At 39.0% G+C, this 24,596-nt stretch overlaps 1 protein-coding gene across 1 annotated transcript in view; it reads right to left on the bottom strand.

The window, feature by feature from the left end:
* The window catches only part of SPPL3 (signal peptide peptidase like 3), a 96,495-nt gene that overhangs the window by 15,470 nt on the left and 56,429 nt on the right, over positions 1-24,596 (bottom strand). The window contains exons 2-6 of the mRNA XM_070400006.1: positions 19,725-19,802; positions 10,574-10,662; positions 4,789-4,908; positions 3,981-4,059; positions 2,621-2,733 (exon numbers count right to left, since the gene is read on the bottom strand). Of these exons, the coding sequence (XP_070256107.1) occupies positions 2,621-2,733; positions 3,981-4,059; positions 4,789-4,908; positions 10,574-10,662; positions 19,725-19,802 (479 nt within the window). The remainder of the gene's footprint in view (positions 1-2,620; positions 2,734-3,980; positions 4,060-4,788; positions 4,909-10,573; positions 10,663-19,724; positions 19,803-24,596) is intronic.

The following is a 24,596-nucleotide window of genomic DNA, read 5'->3' as shown; positions in this document are numbered from 1 at the left end:
GCAGACTGTGACCCTGGTCAAGCGACCCTTGAACGCTAGGTATGTGGGCACAAGATTCATCAGCTTTTGGCTAATACACCACACCACCTATTGGTCAAACCCTTTAAGCTTCCCCAAATTTAAAAGGTTAATTTACCAGATGAAACAGAGTAGATTAAAAAAAGCTCTAGATTTAGTCCAAGAAAACTGTGAAGTTTCTTCTTAATATTAATGCTTCTTAGTATAACCCTGAAAATATACATCATGCCTAGCCCTAAAACAACCACATTTACCATTCTGTTTTCACTCTAAATTAACTTCAAAGAGCAGGCTTTAATTATGAAACACTCATTTAAAAACACTACCACCAAATCACTGCCTACCAGATGATTTCTGATGCTGCAGAGAAGTCTGGAAAGATAATTTCTCCATCAGAGAAAAACGTATTTGAGAACATTAAAGACCATGGCTAGAAAGCTACATTTCCTATAATAGGAGAAAACACACACTAATCATTCATCTGAAAAACAATTAAAAAGCTCAAAGGCTCCCCCCGCTTTTTTTTTTTGAGGGAAAACTCTATACTTGTTCACAAGGGTAGTTTAACCAATGCAACCTGGTAGAAGAAGACATTTTTGGACAAGTATTGGGAAATAGCAACAACAACAGAAAATGATGTCAAAATCTCCCATTTGTCCTGGGGGGGGGATGGAGGTGGGGGTGGATACTGCTTTATGTTTACTCTAGTTGAAAAAGTGGCACCTGGAGCTTCACTGTCTCATTTCACATAACGTTTGTGTAGGTGGAGTAAAATAAGTGCTCAGTTTATACCTGTGCTATTAGTTCAACCATTCTGCTACAGAAATCAAGAGTTAATCTCAGGAAAAGTCAAACACACCAGCCACGGCGTCACTCTCAACACCTAGTATACTAGTAAATAAAATAAGCATCATCCTCCTCCCACAAGCTGGGTGAGCAGCTAGTGTGGCTCCTGGATGTAATGTCTGTTTCTCAACTTACTCTTTATCAACCTCCAGAAGCACGGAAGAACCAAACACCAATTGCTAAGAATACCGACAGCACTGATACTCCATTTGGAAAATGTAGCAGTTCTGACAACCACTTGAACATTTGAAACACTGTACTTCAGAACGCTTATATGCACAATGGGCACTGAAGTTCTGAAGCAAATGATCACAGTGAATATTTTTTATATGGCAATGTCTGATGCTAAAATAAGACCAAAGTTGTCAGAAATCAGCCAAGGTGAATCACAGCAGGGAGCAGGCACTGGTGATTTTGACCCGGTCTTCCCATTCTGCGTCATTAAAGACTGGATGTAAGTCTAAAGGTTAACCTGACCTGTAACCTCAAGGAACCACTTTTGACTTTGAATATTTGGTATATGGTAGGCACTCAAAAAAAATTTTTTTTTAATAACTATGACAACAAATATATACAAACAAATGATGTATTTATATAGTTACAAATATATATGTTTAAAATTTTTAACGTTATCAAACAGTAAAATTGAGAGTTGTTCTTTAGATGTATGACTCTGTGAATTCTAACAGATTTATAGAACTACCACCGCACTCAGTGTGTGGAACAGCTGTACCACCCCAATAAAATCCCTGTGCTATTTCTTTATATTCAAACTCTTCTCTCCACATAATCACTTATCTATTCTCCATCACTATAATTTTATCTTAAGCAAAAAACATATTTAAAAATAAGTAAAATAAGTACAGCATATATTCTGTATGTTTTTTAAAAAAGTACTTTTTCTGTAATTATCACCTTTGATTAAAATAACAGATGCCATTCAAATATAATTTTACAGAGCTTACAATCCACTCTATATTTCTTCCCTGTTAATACGCAGCTTCTTAGAGTTTTTTCACTAGTGAATTTGGTACATATGAATTTCAAACCCTTCCACTGGTTAAAATAAGTTATGAGAGAAAAAAACTCTTAAAATAGAAGAATAAGATTTTAGTTTCCCTTAGGTTTAAAATTTCTTCTCTGTTAAGACTATGTTATTGATTCTGGACTATAGGGGGGAAAAATAGAGTTTAAAATCTTTTTTGTTAAATTCTATCCACTTTGACCATGAGCAGAAGGACATCCTTGGTTCTGAACTGTCCAGAAGAGGCAAATTCAGAGACACAAGGTAGACCAGTGGGTGACTGGCCTGGGTGGGGGATGGGACAGTAACTGCTGCTGGGGATGTGTTCAGAGCAGCAGTCGCCAACTTCCAGACCGCACGGACCACCAGCTGGCGACCGCTGTTTTAGAGGGTGGGTGATAAAAATGCACTAAAATCAACTGTAGTGATGGTTGTACAACTCTGTGATTATACTAAAAACCACTGAATCATACACTTTAAATAGGTAAGTTATATGTGGTATGTATGTGAATTATACCTCAAAAAAGCTCTTCTTAAAAAATCTTTAAAATGTGGGTAAAAATAATAAAAAAAAACCTCAGTAACACTACCTTTGGATACCTAATATCCATGGTAATAAAAGTTGATAAAGTATATTATGACTAATACACAGACAGCAGAGGAAGGAGGGACCCAATGTAACTACTTATAAACTAAATTGGAATTTTAACTTCTCACATGTTAGTTACTCACCATCCATGAGAAGCCAATGGCCAGTGAGAACCCAGATGAGGACAAGCATGACAGACAGAGAGAATGATAGCAGCTCAGCAGCAGTGAAACGTCCACAGCAGCCAAAGGAAATCCTGGAACACATGACATTTACTGGACTAATGGGCAATAAACGTTATTCACTAACCAAGCTCTCTTCATGATCAGGTTTCATTAGGGCCATATTAGAGTATGAGGCAAGTAACGAGATCCCTGATATAAAAATACCCAAACCTCTTTAGAGTAAACCACACAGTCTGAACCCATCTGATAATGTACTTTTAAAAATGTATATATATTTATTGATTTCAGAGAGGAAGGGAGAGGGAGAGAGAAACATCAATGAGAGAGAATCATTGATGGGCTGCCTCCTGCGTGCTCCCTACGGGGGATTGAGCCCGCAGCCCAGGCATGTGCCCTTGACCGGAATCAAACCCGGGACCCTTCAGTCGGCAGCCCAACACTCACTCTATCCACTGAGACAAACCGGCCAGGGCTGATAATGTACTTTTTATCCCAAATTATCAACATGGGTTTTTAGAAATTTAAAGTGACATCAATCTTTGAAGATTCTAAGTACAGGGGAAATTCTATTGTATGAGGAAAATATTTAGGAACGTTACTAATTCAATTCATTTAGCAAAGATGAATTAATACTATAAGATAATAAATCTATCTGATTATCACTAATTCCTGGGAATATCAGCTGCCTCAAGTGATAGTTTCCCAAGTGCACACAGCATCTCCGTCAACAAGAGACTTCTGTTTCCATGGAGCAACAGCTGTAGGGGTTAAGGTGTGAACAATGGGATTAAACCTAAGTGATTCTAGGTCACCAAAGATAAAAGGCAAAGAATGTCAGAGTCAACTACTATTTTCAGATCCCACTCACTCACTAGTAAAAGAATGAAAGTGTTGCTTTACAAGGAAAATTCTCATCTTTCAGTAAGCTAAGCAGGAAGCATATTACGACGACTCTGACTTCCTAGGATTTGTTTATATTTCCTCTGCTATGAGAAGGTGCAAAAGGAAGTGCTACTATCTTCCAATTTTAAAAATCAAACATCTCACTTCCCAGTTTTCTAGCATGTGTGAGCTCCAGTCAATATAAGACCAAGAAATTTAGACCTGGCCCTGGCCAGCTAGCTCAATATGCAAAGGTTGTGGGTTCTAACCACGGTCAGGGCACATACAAGAAGCAACCAATGAATGAACAAATAAGTGGAACAAATCTCTCATCAATCAATAAAATTAAAAAAGAAATTTTAGGCTCCTAATAATGCTAGCAAGTGTGAAAAAAAAAACACACAAGTTTATAACTTAGGGGAAATTCCCAACTTACTTGTTCTGAGGTGAACAGGGTCTTGTTAAATACTGGCACATCGGGAGAAGAAGAAAAGCAAAAGCTATCGTTGCAAGAACTACAGAGAGAAAATGTATAGTTAAATTTTGTTGTGTATGATTTATTTTTCCATTATAAAAAATGGCATGACTTATGGAAACTTAATCATTTCCCAGAATACTTTTCTCAGCAAATAGATACAAATTAACCAGAGAAGAAAAGTATTTCCCTTTAGCATCGCACAGATAAACTTTTTTTTTTTTAAGTGCCTGATTTGAACAAAGTAGGGGAAGCATAGGTAGATTTTCTCATTCTCTTCTGTCTCAACAAGAAAAGATAAATATCGGGTGAGGGGGTTAACTCCTAACAAATCTAGCATTTTGTTCATATATTATACATTTCCATCACTGCTTAGCTTAAAAACTGATCAGAGAGCTGACAGTCGAATTACCTTGATTAGATATCAATGTTTCTATCTGTGGAAACATCAGTCAGGGTTGCCAATGACCACTCAGCCAAAATGGTTTCTAGTAAGCTACCAGACCAGGAGCCATAGCCAAAGTGATCTGCGCTGGTGTCACAAAGCTCACCAGGTTTCAACCCCTGGCCTTTTGTTCAGATATGTTGGCAGGTTTGAAATATGTGTCTCAAGTGGTTCAAGGAGGAGTGAGAGGAGGAAAAGCCAGACTTATGAAGAAAAACTTGATGAATGGCATAGTGTATAGATCTTAACTTTTGAATGATGATAAAAAATGGTGAACACATTTCCTTTTAGGTTAATGTTAAGAATAGACAGAAATTAATTTACCTGCTGTACATATTGTAAAAACTACTTGAACTGAGTCAAAGAAGAAGAACATAACTAGGAGAGAGACAGATGCTCCAATTGGAAGGAACAGGGCCTGGGTAGAGTCAATAGTTTGGATACCTAAAAGAGAGAAAAGGGAACATATTAATGTACAGCATGCCATGTACTTTAGATACATTAACTTATTAGAATGCAGACAGTTCTAGGGACTAGTATATAAGATACAGATTCTGTAGGCCTCCTAAATCTTTCTTGCCCGATGAGACTATAAACTACTTGCTCTCCTCAGAATGCCTTCATTATAGTAGCTGCTCAAAAAATACTTGTTGAACTAAGGTGCTAACCATCTGGGTGACAGGGTGCCAAGAACAAAATCAAGAACATTTGAAGGTAGTAAACATTCAGAGTTGTCAATTTGAGTGCAGTTGGGGGTCTTGTGTATAGGCTTGGTAAAAGGTGGTTTAAACCACTGACTAAAATTATTTCTCATCATCCGTGGGTTTAATGTGCTGATGTTAATGACTCTTCCTCACTGTTGCTAATAGTTGAGGACTGACTTTGGGGGTGGGGAAAGGGAGAGAACAAAACATCTGAAAACAGCAGGTCAGAAAAATTATGTTGTGGGAACATTTGAAGGAACAAATAGTATTTAGCCCAGTGGTTCTCTGTTCTTGGCTGATCATCAGAATCACCTTGGGGAGATTAGAAAAAATTACAATGCCCAGGCCCAAACCCAGGATGAACATAACTAGACACAAAGGGTTGCAATTAGCAACCAACATTTAAAAATTGTTCTTCGGGCCGAAACCGGTTTGGCTCAGTGGATAGAGCGTCAGCCTGCGGACTGAAAGGTCCCTGGTTCGATTCCGGTCTAGGGCATGTACCTGGGTTGCGGGCACATCCCCAGTAGGAGATGTGCAGGAGGCAGCTGATCAATGCTTCTCTCTCATCGATGTTTCTAACTATCTCTCTCCCTTCCTCTCTGAAAAAAATCAATAAAATATATTATTTAAAAAAATTGTTCTTCGGTAAACTTACCCGTCCCTAAGAACATTATTTAGGGATTTTGGTGAAATAAAATATTAAATATTTCTACGAAACAAAACTGCTTATTAGCTGGGTAGATGAGTCAAATAATTCACTTAGGAATAGAGTAATTCAATTTAGGAAGAGTGATCTATATGTCAAGACAAACAGAAGCCCTAGCCGGTTTGGCTTAGTGGATTGAGCTCAGACTGAAGGTCTTGGGTTCGATTCCAGTCAAGGGCACATGCCAGGGTTTCGGGCTCCATCCCCAGAAGGGGGTGTGCAAGAGGCAGCCAATCAATGATTCTCTCTCATCACTGATGTTTCTCTCTCTCCCTCTTCCTTCCTCTCTGAAATCAATAAAAGAAAGAAAGAAAGAAAGAAATATCCCCAGCCAGTTTGGCTCAGTGGGTAGAGCGTCGGCCTGTGGACTGAAGGGTCCTGGGTTCCATTCCCAGTCAGGGCACATGTCCAGGTTGTGGGCTCAATCCCCAGTAAGTGGCGTACGGGAGGCAGCCCATCAATGATTCTTTCTCATCATTGATGTTTCTATCTCTCTTTCCCTTCCTCTCTGAAATCAATAAAAAAAAAATTTTTAAAAAAAGACAAACAGAAATGATCTGGAGAAGAGGTGGATGCTGTATCTCACTATAGCCCATGGATCATTTGGTGGGGTTGGGGGAGCTTATGGACATTTATAAGACAAAACTCTATGAAATCTCTAACTATATTTCACTTAGTTTTGTGGGGTTTTTTAGTGTTCTACAATAGTTCAAAGAACTAGAGGAAACTACAAATTTCAGGTGCCTTTCACAACAGAAAATAATGGTTTCTCAAATAATTTTTATTATAAGGTAAAAACAAGTCTTTTAAAAAAATCTATAAATCTTAAAATACACCCCCTTTTCTGTAAAATGAAGCATCATATAGCCTACAGATTAATTATATTCGTTTAAAATATGAACAGAAAAATTAAATGGCTGGCTAGAACAAACACTGTTTAGTAAGTCAGGCATGAGAAGTATTTGTTTATAATAAATCTAAATTTTAGAAATTCATTCTGCAATTAAAACGCAAAACTGAATACAAAGAACCTTTCTCTAATTTGAATGCAGTTTTTTCTTTTTTGAAAGCAGAGATTTTTAACTTGGGTGTTAGACACTGCTCCCACCGTTAGTTTTAAGGAAGGGTGCCCAAGAGAGCTTACCAAACAGCAGTGTCACACGACAAGTTAAGCCCCTTTCGTTGCCAACAATATGCTGCCTAATACAGTGTACACAACTTCAATACCGCACTTTCTAAAGGGCTGTAGAAAAGGGTCCTGAAGGGAAAGGAGCTAGTACTTAACAATTTTAGCCAAAATCCAGGGACATCAAAACAAAACAGCAAAGCAAACAGAGCAGCCATAATTTGGAGGACTTAAGTGCAGCTGCATTGTATTTAAAGCCAACATCAACAAAAGAAAAGTGCCTGGTGTTAGAATTACAAATTATGTACACAGACATGTTTAGCATTCAGTGAACATGGCTATAGGCTAATTATATGTCTGGTCATATAATTAGCAGACATCAAGCAATACACAGTGTATTGCTGATAATTGTGAAGAAAGTTATTGATTTTGTACCTCCATGAGAGAAGCATGCTTTTAACCAAGTATTTACTGAACACCTATTATCTAGTAGGCAACATGAGGAATTTTAAAAAGTCATTTCCAGATCTTACAAAGTTTAGAGTGTAGATGGGGAGATAAAGATGTATGTCCTTCTTAATGAAGAGAATTCCAACTGTATGTTTCCATCAATCCTCGTAGTTAAAATAAATTACATGGAAAACCTAGTAAAGGACTTCAATTTATTAGATAATGGGAAGGGAGGGGCACTTAACCCCCCCCCCCCCTTAATACTAATTAAATGAAGGACTGATGTGCCAGGGGTAAAAATCTTTATATAGACTTCTTGGGGCAGGCGTAGTGATGAGAAAGAGCAAGAGGAGGGAAAATTAGAGGACCCTGAGGGACCACTCCCTCTCCTTTCTAACTCTTTATATTGTAAAACACGGCACATGTACAGAGAAGAATATGAAACAAATGTGAGGAGCACAGTGAATCATCACATAGCTAATTTCTTTCAGGCCAAGAAATAGAACCTTGCCAACCTCAGAAGTTCTTTAATTTCATTGGTGGGATATTACAATAACTAGAGAAACTAAAGTAGCTATTAAGTGATCTCCAATTTAACCTCTAAGATCCTCCATGATATTTCAATCTAACTTTATATTCGATCCCTAGTATTTCCTCCTTACTCAAAGGTGATGTTAACCTGTAGGTCATACTCGCTCTCTCTGTGCCTGCTGTTATGTCCTTCCCACCTGGAACGACTTCTCCACCAATCCAAGTTCACTGTTTCAAGTCAAACTCACCTTTTCTAGGAAAGAGTCCCTCGCTAATCTGATTCACTGTTGCTCACCCTGACTTGCCTTTCTCTTTACGCTTTCTTTAAAAAATATATTCTTATTGATTTCAGAGAGGAAGGAGGAGAGACAGAAACCTCAATGATGAGAGAGAATCATCAATTGGCTGCCCCCAGCATGCCCCACACCGGGGACTGAGCCCACAACCCATGGGAATAGAACCGGGACCTCTTGGTTCATGGGTCTACACTCACATCACTGAGCAATACCAGCTGGGCTCGCTTTACTCTCTTTGTATATATATGTCAAAATGACTTCACCTCTAGTATTTCCTCTGATCTGTTGCTGGTGCTTGTTCAGAAGGATTCTGAGGCTATGTTAGGGTCAGAAGTATCTACTGTAGGTATCAGATGGGAAGCAGTGTTTGCTATGTCTGTCTTAGCATTTATCACCCTTTGGAAATGATTCTGCCCACACTGCCCCTGGGACAGCTTGGGAACCAGCTCTTACATTTTTTTTTTTTTAAATATATTTTATTGATTTTTTACAGAGAGGAAGGGGGAGGGACAGAGAGCCAGAAACATCGATGAGAGAGAAACATCGACCAGCTGCCTCCTGCACACCCCCCACTGGGGATGTGCCCGCAACCAAGGCACATGCCCTTGACCGGAATCGAACCTGGGACCCTTCAGTCCGCAGGCCAACGCTCCATCCACTGAGCCAAACCGGTCAGGGCAGCTCTTACATTTTTGTATCTTTCAATATACTTCAGAGAATGCCGAATGCATAGTAGATATCCAATACCAATCTCTTAATATTATCAAACCAAATCTCCTTATTGCTAATTCATTTTCTTTTTATAATAAACACTAGAGGCCCAGTACACAAAATTATTGCATGGGGGGGAGGTGTCCCTCAGCCCAGCCTGCACCCTCTCCAATCTGGAACCCCTCGAGGAAGCACTGCTGGCTCCCAACTGCTCGCCTGCCTGCCTGATTGCCCCTAACCGCTCTGCCTGCCAGCCTGATCACCCTCACCCCCTAACCACTCCCCTGCCAGCCTGATCAACGCCTAACTACTCCCCTGCCGGCCCGATAGCCCCTAACTGCCCTTCCCTGCAGGCCTGGTCCCCCACAACTGCCCTCCCCTGCAGGCCTGGGTCCCCCCAACTGCCCTTCCCTGCCGGCCCGGTTCCCCCCAACTGCTCTCCCCTGCCGGCCCGGTCCCCCCCAACTGCCCTCCCCTCCAGGCCAGGTCCCCCCGCAACTGCCCTCCCTTGCAGGCCTGGTCCACCTCAACTGCCCTCCCTTGCAGGCCTGGTCCCTCCCAACTGCTCTCTCCTGCTGGCCTGATTGCCCACAACTGCCCTCCCCTGCTGGCCTTCTTGTTTGTTGGAGTGATGGTCAATTTGCATATTACCTCTTTATTAGATAGGATTACCAATTTTCTATCACTATATTGAAGTACAATTTATAAAATTCACTCGTTTAAGTGTATAATTCATTTTTTGTGGTAAATTTACCAAAGTGTGAAACCATCCCCATAAAATAATTTTAGAACACTTTCATCAACTCAGGAAGATTTCCTCATGCCAGGTTAGTTAATTATTCCCATCCCGAGGCCCAGGCAACCACTAATCTACCTTCTGTCTCTATGTATTTGCCTTTTTGGAAATTTCATATAAATGACTCAGACAATATGTATTCTTTTCTGTCTGGCTTCTTTTACTTAACACAGTGTTTTGAGTTCCATCCACAGTACAGCATGTACTTCATTCTTTTCAATGCTGAACAGCATTTCATGTATATTATAGATAAATAGACCATATTTTGTTAATCCATTCACTATCTTATGGATCTTTGAGTTGCTTCTACTTTCTGTCTATTATGAATAATGCTGCTGAGCATTTGCCATATACCACACTTCTGTGTATTTTTTAAAACAAGTATTCTTACAGGATTTTAAATTCAGAAGAGATACAGTACTTAGTTTTTACAAGTACTTCAAGTAGCTATCTTTAAGAGTCACGGAATGAATTTATGATTTACTAACAAAATTATCAGCCTCAACAAAATACTGAAATGAAGTCATAAACGGGCAGATAGTCATCTATCTTGCTTATCTTTGGGAAGATAAAGAACCCCCACAGCAAGCTTTTAGGCATGAGTGAGAAGCAGCACACAGGAAATCAGTAGCTCAGATTCAAAACATAATAACTTACAAATTATACCATACAGATTAGATTTTGTTACAGCAAACGTACATCTTGAACCCACTGGATGAACTGGGTTACAGAAATAATCAAGAAGCGACGACAGGCATGAAAGTTAACTGACATAAGGCGCCTTACTATTATTGCTGCTGTTGCCACCGAAAGACCCCGAAGAACTGCTACTGTCTTTCTCTTTATCTTGATTTTCAAAGTCCATATTAAGGGACCTGTGGAAAAATTGGATAGGTCAGTTTTAGTTTTGCTTTAGGAAGAAGCAGGTTTAAAAAGTCAGTAACAAAACAGTATTTTTAAAAGCTAAGGTATCAGGAGAGAAAGGAAGGTCTCTTTTGACCAATTCTGCAAAACAGTTCTTGCCACATTTCAAAAACAATCTACATTCCTTCCAATATGTCAGAGTTCAAGAGTTTTAAAAGCGTTCCACTGTGGCTGAATCTTCTAGCACACCCTTAATTACTTCCGTATGTGATAAATACCTAGAGGGAGAAATGTCGGGTCAAAGGGCAAACACAATTTTGAGACTTTTACATACTATACAACTACTTCCAGAATGGTTGGACCGATTTACTCGGTAGCAGGCTATGAAAGTACTTGTTTCTCTATACCTTGTCAGCTTTCTCAACAACAAATATCTGAGTTTCTATTGTATCTGGGACTGTTCCAGATACTGGAAGGACAATAAATAGTGAGTAAAACAGGCTTTATGTGGAAAGAGGGAGAGACTAACAATAAACAAGAAAAGTATGTTAAGCACATGGCCTATTGATGGTAAGAGCTAAGGAAAAAGGGCAGGAAATGGAGAGATTAGGCTTGAAGTTTTAATAGGGCGGGCAGGGAAGGCTTCATTGGTGTGACTGCTGAGTCAAGACCTTAAGGAAGTTTGTCAGTATTGGGGACTAAAAACGCCACCTGTTTCAATTCAGACTTCTTTACCTCTGAACAATTTTATGTATATGAGCTTGCCCACTTATTTATTTCTTTGTGAACTACCTGTTCAAGTGCTTAGTTCATTTTCTATGTTCTTTTAAAGGGATTTGAGGGTGTTTGTGTGTCCAAAAGAACTTCCTGTGTTGATGGAAATATTCTGGAAATGTTCTGCATCTACACTGACCAATGTGGTAACATTAGCCACATGAGCACCTGAAATGTGGGAGTGCACCGAGGTACTGAATTCTACATGCTATTTAATTTTAACTAATTACATTTAAAGAATTTGAGAGCTAAAACTATAAAACTCTTAGACGAAAACATGGGGGTAAATCTTTATGACCTTGGATTTGTTCAAGCCATTATAGCATCGATGATTTTCTGACCATTTGTTCTATTCATTATTGGTGGGGTGGGGGAGTGTTGAAATCTTCAGCTGCATTTATGGATTTATTTCTCTTTGTGGTTCTATTAGCTTTTGCTTCATGTATTTAAGGTATTTTAATAGATGTATAAACATTTAGGATTATTGCATCTTGGTGCATAATTGATCCCTTTATTATTAAACAACCTTCTTTGTAGTAATATTCTTGCTGTGGAAGTTGCTTTGTCTGATATTAATATAGCCACTCCAGCTTCCTTTTGATGAGCATAAGCAAGGTTATCTTTTCTCAATCTTTCACTCTAAGTATTTTTTCTGGCTTTATATCTATAGCAGTGATTGGATCTTGCTTTTTAATTCAATCTGACAACTCCTACATTTTAATTGGGGGGGTGTTTAGGTCAATTTCAATTAATGTAATTATTGCTATGATTATATTATCATGTTGTTATTTGTTTTCTATTTGTCCTTCTTTTTGTTGTTGTTCCCTTTTTTACCTGCCTTCTTTTTTTTTTTTTTTAAATATATTTTATTGATTCTTCACAGAGAGGAAGGGAGAGGGATAGAGAGTTAGAAACATTGTTGAGAGAGAAACATCAACCAGCTGCCTCCTGCACACCTCCCACTGGGGATGTGCCGGCAACCCAGGTACATGCCCTTGACCGGAATCAAACCTGGGACCTTTCAGTCCTCAGGCCGACGCTCTATCCACTGAGCCAAACCGTTTTGGCTTACCTGCCTTCTTTTGGATTAATACAGTATTTTTTTTTTATGATTCTGTTTTATCTTCTTTGTTGTCTTATTAGCTATAACTCTTTGTTCTTTTATTTTAGTGGTTGCTAAAGCTTATAGTATACATTTCTAACCCACAGTTATAGTATACTACTTCATGGACAGTATAAAATCTTACAGTGGTTACATTTATTTTTCCCCTCCCAACCTTTGTACTATTATTGCCAGGCATTTTACATGTTATGCTATAAACTCCATGATATATTTTTGTTTATACAATTATCTTTTAAACAATTTTAGGTAAAAAAAAAAAAAAAACACACACACACCCTTTTATCAATGTAATTACCATTTCTTGATCTTCATTTTTTTTGTGTGTAGCTCCAGATTTCCAACTGATACCATTTTTAATCTGCTTGAAGTCCATCCTTTAACATTTCTTGTAGTGAAAGTTGGTAATGAATTCTTCCAGGTTTTGTATACCTGAAAATATCTTACCTTGTCTTCATTTTTAGAAGATACTTTTGCTATAGGCTTCTATGTTGACAATTTTTCTTTCTGTACTTTAAAGGTGTTGTTCCACTGTCTTTTCACTTGTACTTGAATTCCTATGAACGGAATTCAAGTATTTTTATTCCTACGAACGGAACATATCTGCCCCCTGGCCCTGCTGGCTGCTTTTTGGTTTTCAATTTTATCACTGGTTTTGAGCAATTTCTTCCTGTTTCTTATGCCTGGAGTAGGGCTTCTTAGATCTGTGGGTTATAGTTTTCTTCAAGTGTGAAAAAATTTTAGCCATTCTTTCTTTTTTAAAATTGATCTTAGAGAGAGAGGGAAAGAGAACCATCAATGTGAGAGCAAAACATCAACTGGATGCCTTCTGACTCATCCTGACCAGGGATGAAACCCGCAACCCAGGCATGTGCCTGGCCAGAAACCAAACCCACAACCCTTTTGGTGCATGGTTCGATACTCCAACCAACTGAGCCACCAGCCAGGGCGTGGCCATTCCTTCTTCAAGCTCGTTCCTGCTCCTCCCTTCCTTTCCTCTCAGAGACTCCAGTTACTCACACATTAGGCTGCTGGAGGTTGCTGCTGGATGTTCTTTTCATTAACAATTTTTTTCACTTTTTCTCTATTTCATTTTGTAGTTTTTGTTGTATCTTCAACTTCATGAATCTTTTCTTCTGTAATGACTAATTGATGTTAATCCCATCCAATGTATTTATCTGAGATATTATTTTCATTTCCAGAAGTTTGATTTGGGTAGTTTAGAGTATTTAGCTAACTTTTTATACATATGTAATAATTATACTACCTGTTCTGATGTACTTCTCTGTTAATTCTAACATCTGTGTCAGCTCTGGGTTGGTTTTGATTGATTATTCTCATTATTGGTTATGTTTTCTTTCTCTTTGCTACCTGGCAATCTTTGCTTATATGCCAGACTTTGTGAATTTTACCTTATCTCAATATTTTTATATTCCTACTGGCTGCTTGATATTTTTACAGTACTATAAATCTTCTTAAGCTTTGTTCTGGGATGCTGTAGTTACCTGGAAACAGTTTAATTTGTTCAGGCCCCACTTTATGATTTATTAGGCAGGTCTGAAGCAGTGTTCAGTCTAGGGTAATTATCTCCGACCACTGAAGCAGGACCTTTCTGAATTCCTTACCCAATGCCACATCAATCCTAAGTTTTCTCCAATCTTGCTGGAGGGAACAGGTACTTTCCCTTTTAGTTCTTTCACATTGTTCTTTCCTCAGTCTTAGCTCATTTCCTCGCATGTAGCACCAATCCACACTGATCAATGCTCAAAGGGTCCCTCTGCAGATCTCGGAGTTCCTCTCTTTGTAAGCTTTCTTCTTTTTTGTATTCTGACTTACTAGCTCTAGCTGCCTCAGCTCCGCCTCCTCACCTAGGGAATCTTTCTCCCTGTACCACAACCTGGAAACTATCTTTAATTTTTGTTTAAAGATTATTTTTGACAAAAAATTGTGTACAGATGGTTTCCAACTTTATGATGGTTCAACATGACAATTTTCACCTTCACAATGTGCAAAAGTGAAACACATTCAGTAGAAACCAGCTCTTCTCCAGCCTCATCAGAAGAGAAAGATAGGGATGACCCTGGTGCTGTCACACCCCCATCACCCAGCAACGCTTCAGCCATCCTGGCCCAGCGCATTTTCAACTATGTGTATTAATGGCAAATACCCATACAACCACTCTGTTTTCACTTGCAGTACAGTATTTAGTTACATGAGATATTTAACGCTTTATTACAAAACAGGCTTTGTGTTAGATGATTTTGCCTAACTGTAGGCTAATGTTTAAGTGTTCTGAGCACGCTGAAGGTAGGCTAGGTAAGCTATGATGTTCAGTAGGTTAGGTGTATTCAATTCATTTTTGATATACAATATTTTCAGCTTACGATGGGTTTGTAAGGATGTAACCCCATCATAAGTCAAGGAGCATCTGTATATTTAAGGTACACAACAACATGTCTTTATATATGTATACAATGTGAAATAATTACCACAACCAAATGAATTAACATATCCACTACCTCCCTTAGTTGCCTTTTGTTTGCTGTCAGAACATTTATTAGTAAGATCTACTTTCTTAGCAGATTTCAAGTATATAATACATTATTATTAACTATAGTCACCGGGATATATATCCAGTTATTTTTCTCTCCCTCTCCCTCTCTCAATGCTCTGCTGTAGGTCTGTCAAACTCTTTGGGAACTTACTACTAAAATGAGTAATTATGCTATTTTGTTTCTGAACAGCTGGAAGGTTAAAGAGAGATGGGTGTCAGCTTTAAGTAATATAGGAAATCTAGAAAAGCTCAGTAAGGGATGGTAAACATAAGGACTCCTAAATCAAGGATGTGCTTCGGCTTTTAGAATCTAGTGTTACATGATATCATTTCCCCTCTGTACTCAGAGATGTGAAAGCCTGGTGGGAAATAGCAGTCCACAAATGTTTTATCCAATATTTTATTATCTGCTTTTCTTATGGAGCTTTCCAGCTCAAAAGTGGCACCATCTTTGGATCCAGGTGTTTAGGCCATAAACCTTGGGAGTCATTCCTGACTTCTCTCTCATACCAACTATATCCATCCCCTCAGCAATCTCATCCTTAACCTACTGATACCTCATCCCGCCACTATTATCCTAGTTGAAGCCATCATCATTTGTTGCCTGTACTAGGGCAACAGTCTCCCCCAGGTTTCCTTGTGACACACAATCTATTTCCCATACACAACCCAGAACAACCTTTCCAAAACACAAACCGGATCATGTCATCCACTGCATTCAACTCTGTCGAAGGCTCATTTTTCGAACTGCACATGAACAGCCTCCTGGATGGATTGTATGCTAAAACAAGCCTCAACAAATTTAAAAGGATTGAAATCATTAAAAGTATGTCTCTTACCACAACAAAATTGAATTAAGTGGTTGAAATTCCTTTCAACAGCAGAGAGAATTCTGAAATATCCTTAAATATTTGGAAAGTAATTTAAAAAACCATAGGTCAAAAGAAAAAAAAAATCACCAGGAAAGTTAGAAAACATCTTGACTTTAATGAAATTAAAATACAACATTTAGAGGATGCGGTTAAAGCAGTGGTTAGGGGGAAAATTGCTGCTTTAAACACCTATGTTAAAAAAGAAGACAGGCAAATCTCGAGAGACAGAAAGTTTAAAGATTAATGGTTACCTAGAGTAGGGGAGAGGGAGGGAAATGACTACTAATGGGTACACGATTTCTTTTGGGTGATGAAAATGTCCTAAAATTGGATTATGGTGATGTTTACACAACTTAGTAATATTCTGAAACCCCTGAATTGTACACTTTATATGGAAGAACTTAATGGTAGGCACATTATATCTCTATAAACCACTGCTGCTGTTGTTTTTTAAAAAACACACCTTATCAATACTCTGGGGGGGGGGGGGGGATAAACGGTGAAACAAACTGGAAAAATCACGAGGCCAATAAGCACATGAAAAGATGCTTAATAAATAGCTTCTCAGCATCCTAATCCCCATTATTAAAGAAATGCAATCGAAGCCACAGAGAAATCATTCCACGCCCTAGAATCAGAATGGTTAAAATAAAGAGACAATAACGTGTTTTTAAAATCTTGTACCTGCTACTGAACTGTATTCTTAAAAATGAAATGGTAAATTTCATTTTATGTTTATTTTACCACAAAAAGAAAAACATCCTTACCAGTACTTTTTAAAAATATATTTTTATTGATTTCAGAGAGGAAAGGAGAGGGGGAGAGAGAGAGAGAGAAACATCAATGATGAGAAAGAATCATCGATGGGCTGCCTCCTGCACACCCCTACTGGGGATCGAGCCGGCAACCCAGAGAGGAGCCTGCAACTGAGGTACGTGCCCATGACGGGAACTGAACCCAAGACCCTCAGTATACAGGCTGACGCTCTATCCACTGAGCCAAACTGGCTAGGGCTCCTTGCCAGTACTTAATAATAAGAAGAAAAAAAAAGTAGTGAACAAAGCATGAAAAAAACAATGAAGAATTTTTCCACAAAACCCAGACTTAAGATGGCTTCACTGGTGAGTTCTATCATATATTTAAAGAAGAAATACAACTTATATATAATCTTTTTGAGAAAACACTTCTAAACTTTTTCAATGAGGGCAATTTAAATGTATAATCAAAGGCATCACAATTTACTTTTTTGCAGAAATATATTACTAAAGTATAAAAGACATAATGTCCTGGGACCAACACGCTAACAACTGGGTCCCAAACCAGACTTTGTCACCAAATGAGATGTGTAATCTTTATCAAGTGACCTCATCTTATTGAGCTTCAGTTTCCTCATTTGTAAAACAAAGAAGTTCACCAGAGAAATCTTTTCCATTGATATAATTCTGTGGTGCATTTATAAGCATCAATTTTGTTTAAAACATGCATGATCCTAAATTGGTATAACCTGCCTGCAAAACAATACAGCACTATATACTAAAAGCCAGTTTATACTCTCTGCCTAAGTATTTCAAGTTTTGAATATTTAACTTGTATAATTCAACCAAAGCAAAAGAACATAAAAAGATGGCTACCTCAACAACCCACATGTCCAACAAGCGTGGAATAAGACAGTACCACAAAGAAATACCAAATTACTAGTACTAAAAATTAGTATGAAGATGATTGTGGAAAATATTTTTATTAGGTGAAAATAATCAGAATATAAATGATTTAAACTATAAAAATGTACCCAGTATATAAAATAGGCCAAACAAAAGGTCACATATACTAATGAAAGAACAAATAATGCCATCTATATACTAAAAGCCTAAGAGACCGTCACCTCCGAAACAACCGAACGGATGACCGAACAGGCTGAGTTGGGCAACAAGGCCGGCCGGGGGGTTAGTGAGGGACAACCAAACGACTGAGCAGCAGGCTGCGTGGGGCGACCAGGCCAGTGAGGGGGGGCAGTGAGGGGCGACCAGGCCAGCGGGGGGGAGGGCAGTTGGGGGTGACCAGGCCGGCAGGGGGGATTGTGAGGGGTGACCAAGCCAGCAGCGGGGGGGAGTTGGGGGTGATCAGGCCAGCTGGGGGGACAGTTGGGGGTGACCAGACTGGCAGGGAGGGGCAGTGAGGGGCAACCAGGCCAACAGTAAGGCGCAACCAGGCCGGCAGGGGGTGGGGGGCAGTTGGGGGCGATCAGGCCAGCCAGGGAGGGCAGTTGGGGGCGATCAGGCCGACGAGGGGGTCAGTTGGGGGCGAGCAGGCCAGCGGGGGGAGGGGGGGCGATCAGGCTGGCAAGGGGGGGGCAGTATGGGGCAAGAAGGCCGACACGGGGGGGGGGGGGGGCAGTTGGGGCGAGCAGGCCGGCAGGCAGAGTGGTTAGGGGCAATCAGGCAGGCAGGCAGGTGAGCAGTTAGGAGGCAGCGGTCCCATATTGTGAGAGGGATGTCTGACGGCCGGTTTAGGCCTGAGGGGTCCCAGATTGGAGAGGGTGCAGGCCGGGCTGAGGGACACCCCGCCCTCATACACAAATTTTGTGCACTGGGCCACTAGTTTAGTTATACCGTTGATAAGATGCTATAAGAACTTAACCCTTGTTTACATCAATCAGTCTATGGTAAAACTGGCTTCATTATACGGCATTTCACTTAAAGTCACAGAACTTACTGACATTAAGTAAAGACTTAAAAAAAAAAAAGACTTACTGTAGTACTAGGGTTGTAGGTCTAAAGATTTTTAAAAAAATTACCGTCTTTGAAAATGCTGACATATACACAAAGAGAAAAATAAGAAACTTGTACAAAGGATAGCAATATAAAAATATCAAGATTATGTGATAAGGTTCTAAGTTGCTCTGGCTTAACTAATGCTTCCTAAGACTCATTATGAATGTAGGATTCTCAATAGAAGTCTCAATGATTAAAACATGTATCAGTTGATACTGGAATTACCAACAGTATTGTACTTGTTCTACGCAGTGTTGAGATAAAGCCTGTGATTTTGCTAAGTTCTATTAAAATCCAGATATAATAGTTCAAAATTCTTATGCCTATTTCATTTATCACCATCACTCTCTTTCAAGTTTTCAATTTAAAATTTCTTATGTGACCTTTATTGTTAAGAGTGTCAGCCACAAAACTATTTGAGTTATATTAAAGTTCCTTTCAAGAAAGGATAGTGAGAAAGAAGAGTAAATGTCTAACTTCCTATTCCTGTGGCTGCCTTCTACAATAGGAATTTCAAGAGGATCCAGTCTCAGCATTCCCAAAGTCAACAGAGAAAATACTTAGTAAATACTAATGTCCATAATTAGGCTGAACCATAAATTATTTGTGTGGGTCAAAAAAGTTGACTATAGGCAATTTCACATGGCTCACCCTCTGTCAACCTATATTAAGAAAAACTTTGTTCCCTTTGAGACTCTAAAATCACTGTCAAGGATTTTCTCCTTAACCTCTCAATATGTGTGTTCATGGGAGTCATTATTCCCAGAACCAGAATTTAAGCAATTCATGTTTCCATTAAAATTCCAAAATCATATAAGCAAAACCAAGAAGTCTTTTAACAGTGGCCAAATTAAAGAAGAAATTTCAGAATTATCCCGTTCTAACTCAATTCCTGTCAGTCATATTTCTCTTCACAGAGCAGTAAGTTTTGGTGCTAATCTCGCCTCCCACTGAGCTTAGTCTCACTTTGAGAGCATCTTACCTGAAACTACCGTAGACTATCAGGAGAATGGAAATCAGAAATGTAGACACTTGACTGGAATCCACCAGGGAATAGGCCCTAGAAAAATGAGAAAAAATTAAATCACATGGCAGCAAGTTCTCACACAATTTACAGTCTACAAACCTCACTAAGTTGTTATTTCATCTTTAATATAAAAAGGTATAAATTAGCATTAACAAAATAACATCATTAAAATGAGATATGCTAGTTTTCACAGCTATTATTAGTTAATATTCACAGGATATTGAATATTAATGTAAAAATTCCATTTCTGTATGACATACAGTAGATCTTATCCAATCCCAATTTAAAAATTACCATAATATCTACCTATTCTGTACCAATGATGAAAAGTCTCGGTGAGTAAACTTTTATCAGTTTACACTTGAATTACCAATAGTATTTTACTGGTGATGAGGTAAGGCCCGTATCTCTCTCCTAAATTCTATTCCCATTTTTATAACTGCCCACAGGTTCTCTCCATCTGGGAGTCCGCGGGAAGTTCTTCAAAGTCAACAGGTCCAAAACTAAAGTCATTCTTCTTTTTTTCATACCTGGTCCCCTCAAGGAACGGTAACATGATCTCCTCAGCTGTCAAAGCTAGAAATCTGTTGCATTCTTTTTTTAATCCTCACCCAAGGATATTTTTCCATTGATTTTTAAGAAGAGAAGAGAAAGGGAAAGACAGACAGAAATATCGATGTGAGAGAAACACATTGATTGGTTGCCTCCTCCACACACCCTGACCAGGGAGAAGCGTACAAGTGAAGTACGTGCCCTAGATCGGATGTGAACCCAGGACCTTTTGGTCCATAGGCCTATGTTCTATCCACTGAGCCAAACCGGCTAGGGCAGTTTGTTGCTTTGTTGCCACCCCTGATCTTACCTCCCACATGTAATGACAGTTTGGGTCCTGCAATTCCAAACCCTCAACTCCCCTTCTTCTCTCAATCCTGAGGCCAATTCCTTAGCTCCCTTCCATGGCTTGACTCTCAGAAACCTTGTTTGTAAGTCTGTCTCCAGGAGTTCACCCTCCCACTACTCATTCTTGTTTTGTTAGGGGTTTTCCTAAATAAATTTGTTTCTTTTTCATTTAAGGAAATATTTAATGATGCCTCTGTGCCAAACAGACACTCTGCTAGCCACTGGGGATATAGTAACAAATAAGATTGTCTTGGTTCCTCCCTGAATGTCTTTTCTAAAGGAATAAAAAAATAAATTTCAGGCTGAGGAATTAAAAAACCCAACGTTCACAAAGCAAGTGAATATAATCATGGGAAGTGTTGTGAAAGGGAGAAGACAGTGCAGGACACGACGAGAAAGTGTGAGTAGAACTTCGGGGCTGCTCTCCTTAGGGAAGATGAAAGACACACACACAGGACTTGGTGATGGTTAACGGGACTAGGAAGGTCCCCAGGTTTCTGCTGAGCCGCAGGTGGACGGCTTGTACCATTTAGCAAAAAAAGGCAGCATAGGAGGAGCAGGTTAAAAATGAGGTTTTAGATGGTTGAGATGGTTGGATATCTGGGTCTACAGATCAGAAGCAGCTCTAAGCTATAAAATATATATTGGGAGCTCATCACCTTCTATGTGGTAACGAAGCCATGGTGTGGGTAAGACTGCCTAGCAGCAGTGAGAAGAGGATCCAAGATAAAACCCTAAGAAACCTCCAAAACCTAAAGACCAGGCACAAGAAGGAGCTGCAAAGAAATCCAAAGAGAAACAGAGAAAGAGGAAGAAAACCCAGGATCGCAGGATGATGAGTTTCAAAGAGGCAGCAGGATTGGATGGTGTCTGAATTTAAACCCTTGATCTACCCCTTACTAAGATGGAATTACTTAACCTCTCTAAGGTCGAGCTTCATCTGTACAATGGGGATAATGACAACACCTATTTTAAAGAGCTGTTAAAGAATTGAATGAATAATTCATATAGAGAGCTGAACACTGTACGTACTCAGCATTCATTGTTTGTAGTAGGAAGGAGAGGCCACCTGTGACAAAGACTGCTGAGAGGTCAAGATGAAAACTGCAGTGTCCACCGGATTTATTTAATGTGTATGTCACTGGTGACCTTAACAAAAATAGTCTTAGTGAAGTGATGAGGGTCAGACTGGATTATCTCTAGATAATCACTTTAAAATTTTTTTTATTGATTTCAGAGAAGAAGGGAGTGAGAGAGAGAGAAACATCAATGATAAGAGAGAATCATCAATTGGCTGCCTCCTACATGCCCCCTCCGGGGGCTTGAGCCCAAAACCCGGGCATGTGCCCTGACTGGGAATCAAACCATGACCTCCTGCTTCATGGGATGACGCTCAACCACTGAGCCACACTGGCTGGGCAATAGTCACTTTTATTAGTTTCTTTAGAGCATTCTCACCATGTCTTATACAAACAGCAAAATATTAAATACACAGCTCTGGCCCTGGCCGGTGTGGCTCAGTTGGTTGAGCACTGTCCCATGCACCAAAAGGTTTCAAATTCGATTCCTGGTCAGGGCACATGCTCAGGTTGTGGGTTCAGTCCCCAGTTGGAGTGCATATGGAAGGCAACTGATAGATGTTTCTCCTTTCCTCTCTCTATAAAAAATACACACACACACACATATTTAAATACACAGCTTTGTACTCCCCCACCCGTCTTTTACAGTATAGCCTAGAGACCTTCCTGTATCAATATGTGGAGAACTTTTTCTTCTTTTTCTTTATACATCCCCATTATATTCCGTTGTGTGGATATACTACATTGCTTTTCTTTTAAAACAAATCCCTTTTAAATGGGCATTGTGGTATCCAAAAATTCCTGTACAAACAATTCTTTAATAGAGACTTGTAAATTTACCTGCACCGCACACACAACGAAATGACACATCTGTGTAGAATAAAGTTCCTAAAATTGAGATCTGGATTGAAAAGGAAATGCACTTTGACAGATGTTGCCCAACTGCCCTCCAGAGAAGTTAAACCATTTTGCACTCTCACTAGGAATGGATAAGAGTCTTTTCTTTTCCTTTCTCTTCTTTTCTTTTTTTCTTTTCTTTCTTCATTGTCTTCTCAACAGTGAGCATTGTCTAACTTTTGAATTTTTACCAACCTGACAGATGAAAATTGGTATCTCAATATGGTTTTCATTTGCATTAATTAATCTTCTGATGTAATTAAAAATTAATTTAAGATTGAGCAGCTATTCTTATGATTAAGGGCTAGCAGGCATTTTGAAAAGCAATTAAAATTTTTTTCCAGACTCCAGAGCTATAGAAATATAAGCAGCTTTTTTCCCCCTGAGGAACTTTTGCTGGTGTTTTACTTGAATGGCTTGGCTTTTTGGTACCCTTTGTATTCTGAAGCATTTGTCATTACCCTCCCAAGCTCAGTGTCTTAGGTCTGATACTAGTGTTTATTGCTTATGCAACATCCCTCAAATCAGTGGAGACCCTGGACACTCGTCGCTTAAGACTTCTTAAAGTCTGAGCTGAATTTTTTTGAAACCAGCTCCTTCTACTTCACAGTCCTGTGCTGTGTTCTAGTCTGTGACTGCCCATCTTGTAGTCACTGACTTTCTTCAGTCTGTTTTTCAAGGTGAGGGCTGACCATGTACAAATACCTTATGAAGAGGCTGCTTAAGGGCTACCAGGTCAGGTCTCTATATCCTGGCTGGCGGTAAGCATGGTGCCCACTGCAGAACTAAACGCATGATTTCAGAAAAAAACACTCTCATGTTTAACGGCTTCTTCTAGACTAAACAGGTTTTTGGTTTTGTTTTCTTTTTCAAATAAATCTACACAAGAAAATCTGGTTAAAATTGACTCCTGGTAAACTGTGCCAACTATCACATAATTAGAAGTTACAACTTATTTCATGGTATTATTTGAAATTTCGTATGTTTTCAATTCTAACTACCCTTACAGAAGTTTTATAAAAAGCTTTTTTAGCCCTAACTGGTTTGGCTCAGTGGACAGAGCGTCGACCTGCGGACTGAAGGGTCCCAGGTTCGATTCCAGTCAAGAGCATGTACCTTGGCTGTGGGCACATCCCCATCTGGGGATGTGCAGGAGGCAGCTGATTGATGTTTCTCTCTCATCGATGTTTCTAACTCTTTATCCCTCTCCCTTCCTCTCTGTAAAAAAATCAATAAAACATATTTTTTAAAAAAGCTTTTTTATTAAAAAAGTTACTTCTTAGAAAATACAGAACATGAATTAAAATTAATTTTGATTTTAAAATACTATCAATTTTCCTTTTAAAAAAATTTCAAAAATAATTATTCATTGTAAAAAAAAATAAAATTCAAATACCAGTAAATATACAAAGCAGAAGTATAAGGCCCTCCTCCCTCCTCCCTCTGCACGCCCATTCCCTGGTTGTAGACACTGTTTACAATTGGTATATGCATCCTTCCATATAAACTGTGTGTACAGAATGTATGCACACTACAAAAACAAAGCACACCTGTTCTTCTGTAACTTGCTCTTTTTTAAGCTCAACGTGTATCAGGAGCTATTCTTTTCTACTGCTTTACGTTACTGGCCTTTTGCTATAAAATTAAGACATGAAAAATTTAACAATATAGAATGCACTCTTTTTTCTTTTTAGTAAAGAGAAATATTCTAGGTTCAATGAACACAACTTTTAACCACATCAACATTGTCTAGCAATTCTCAATTCTGTATTAATAATAGCCTGTCTTCCACTGTTTCTCACTTTTTCATCTAACTCACCTTTCTGAATTAGGAGGGTAGATTGTGGTTCCTAAACTCAATAGAAAAAACCCCTATTGTGGCCTGGAGTGGTACTTTATAATCAAATAATAGTATTTCTGTAGTGAAACATATGAATAGTCCCACTAAGGA

The sequence above is a fragment of the Myotis yumanensis genome, unplaced genomic scaffold, assembly GCF_028538775.1.
Source record: "Myotis yumanensis isolate MYYU_CA2020_CCGP unplaced genomic scaffold, mMyoYum1.0.hap1 SCAF_19, whole genome shotgun sequence".
NCBI classification, from domain to species: Eukaryota; Metazoa; Chordata; class Mammalia; order Chiroptera; family Vespertilionidae; genus Myotis; species Myotis yumanensis.
Note: the sequence above shows the minus strand (reverse complement) of the source record. Positions and strands in the feature narration are given on the sequence as shown.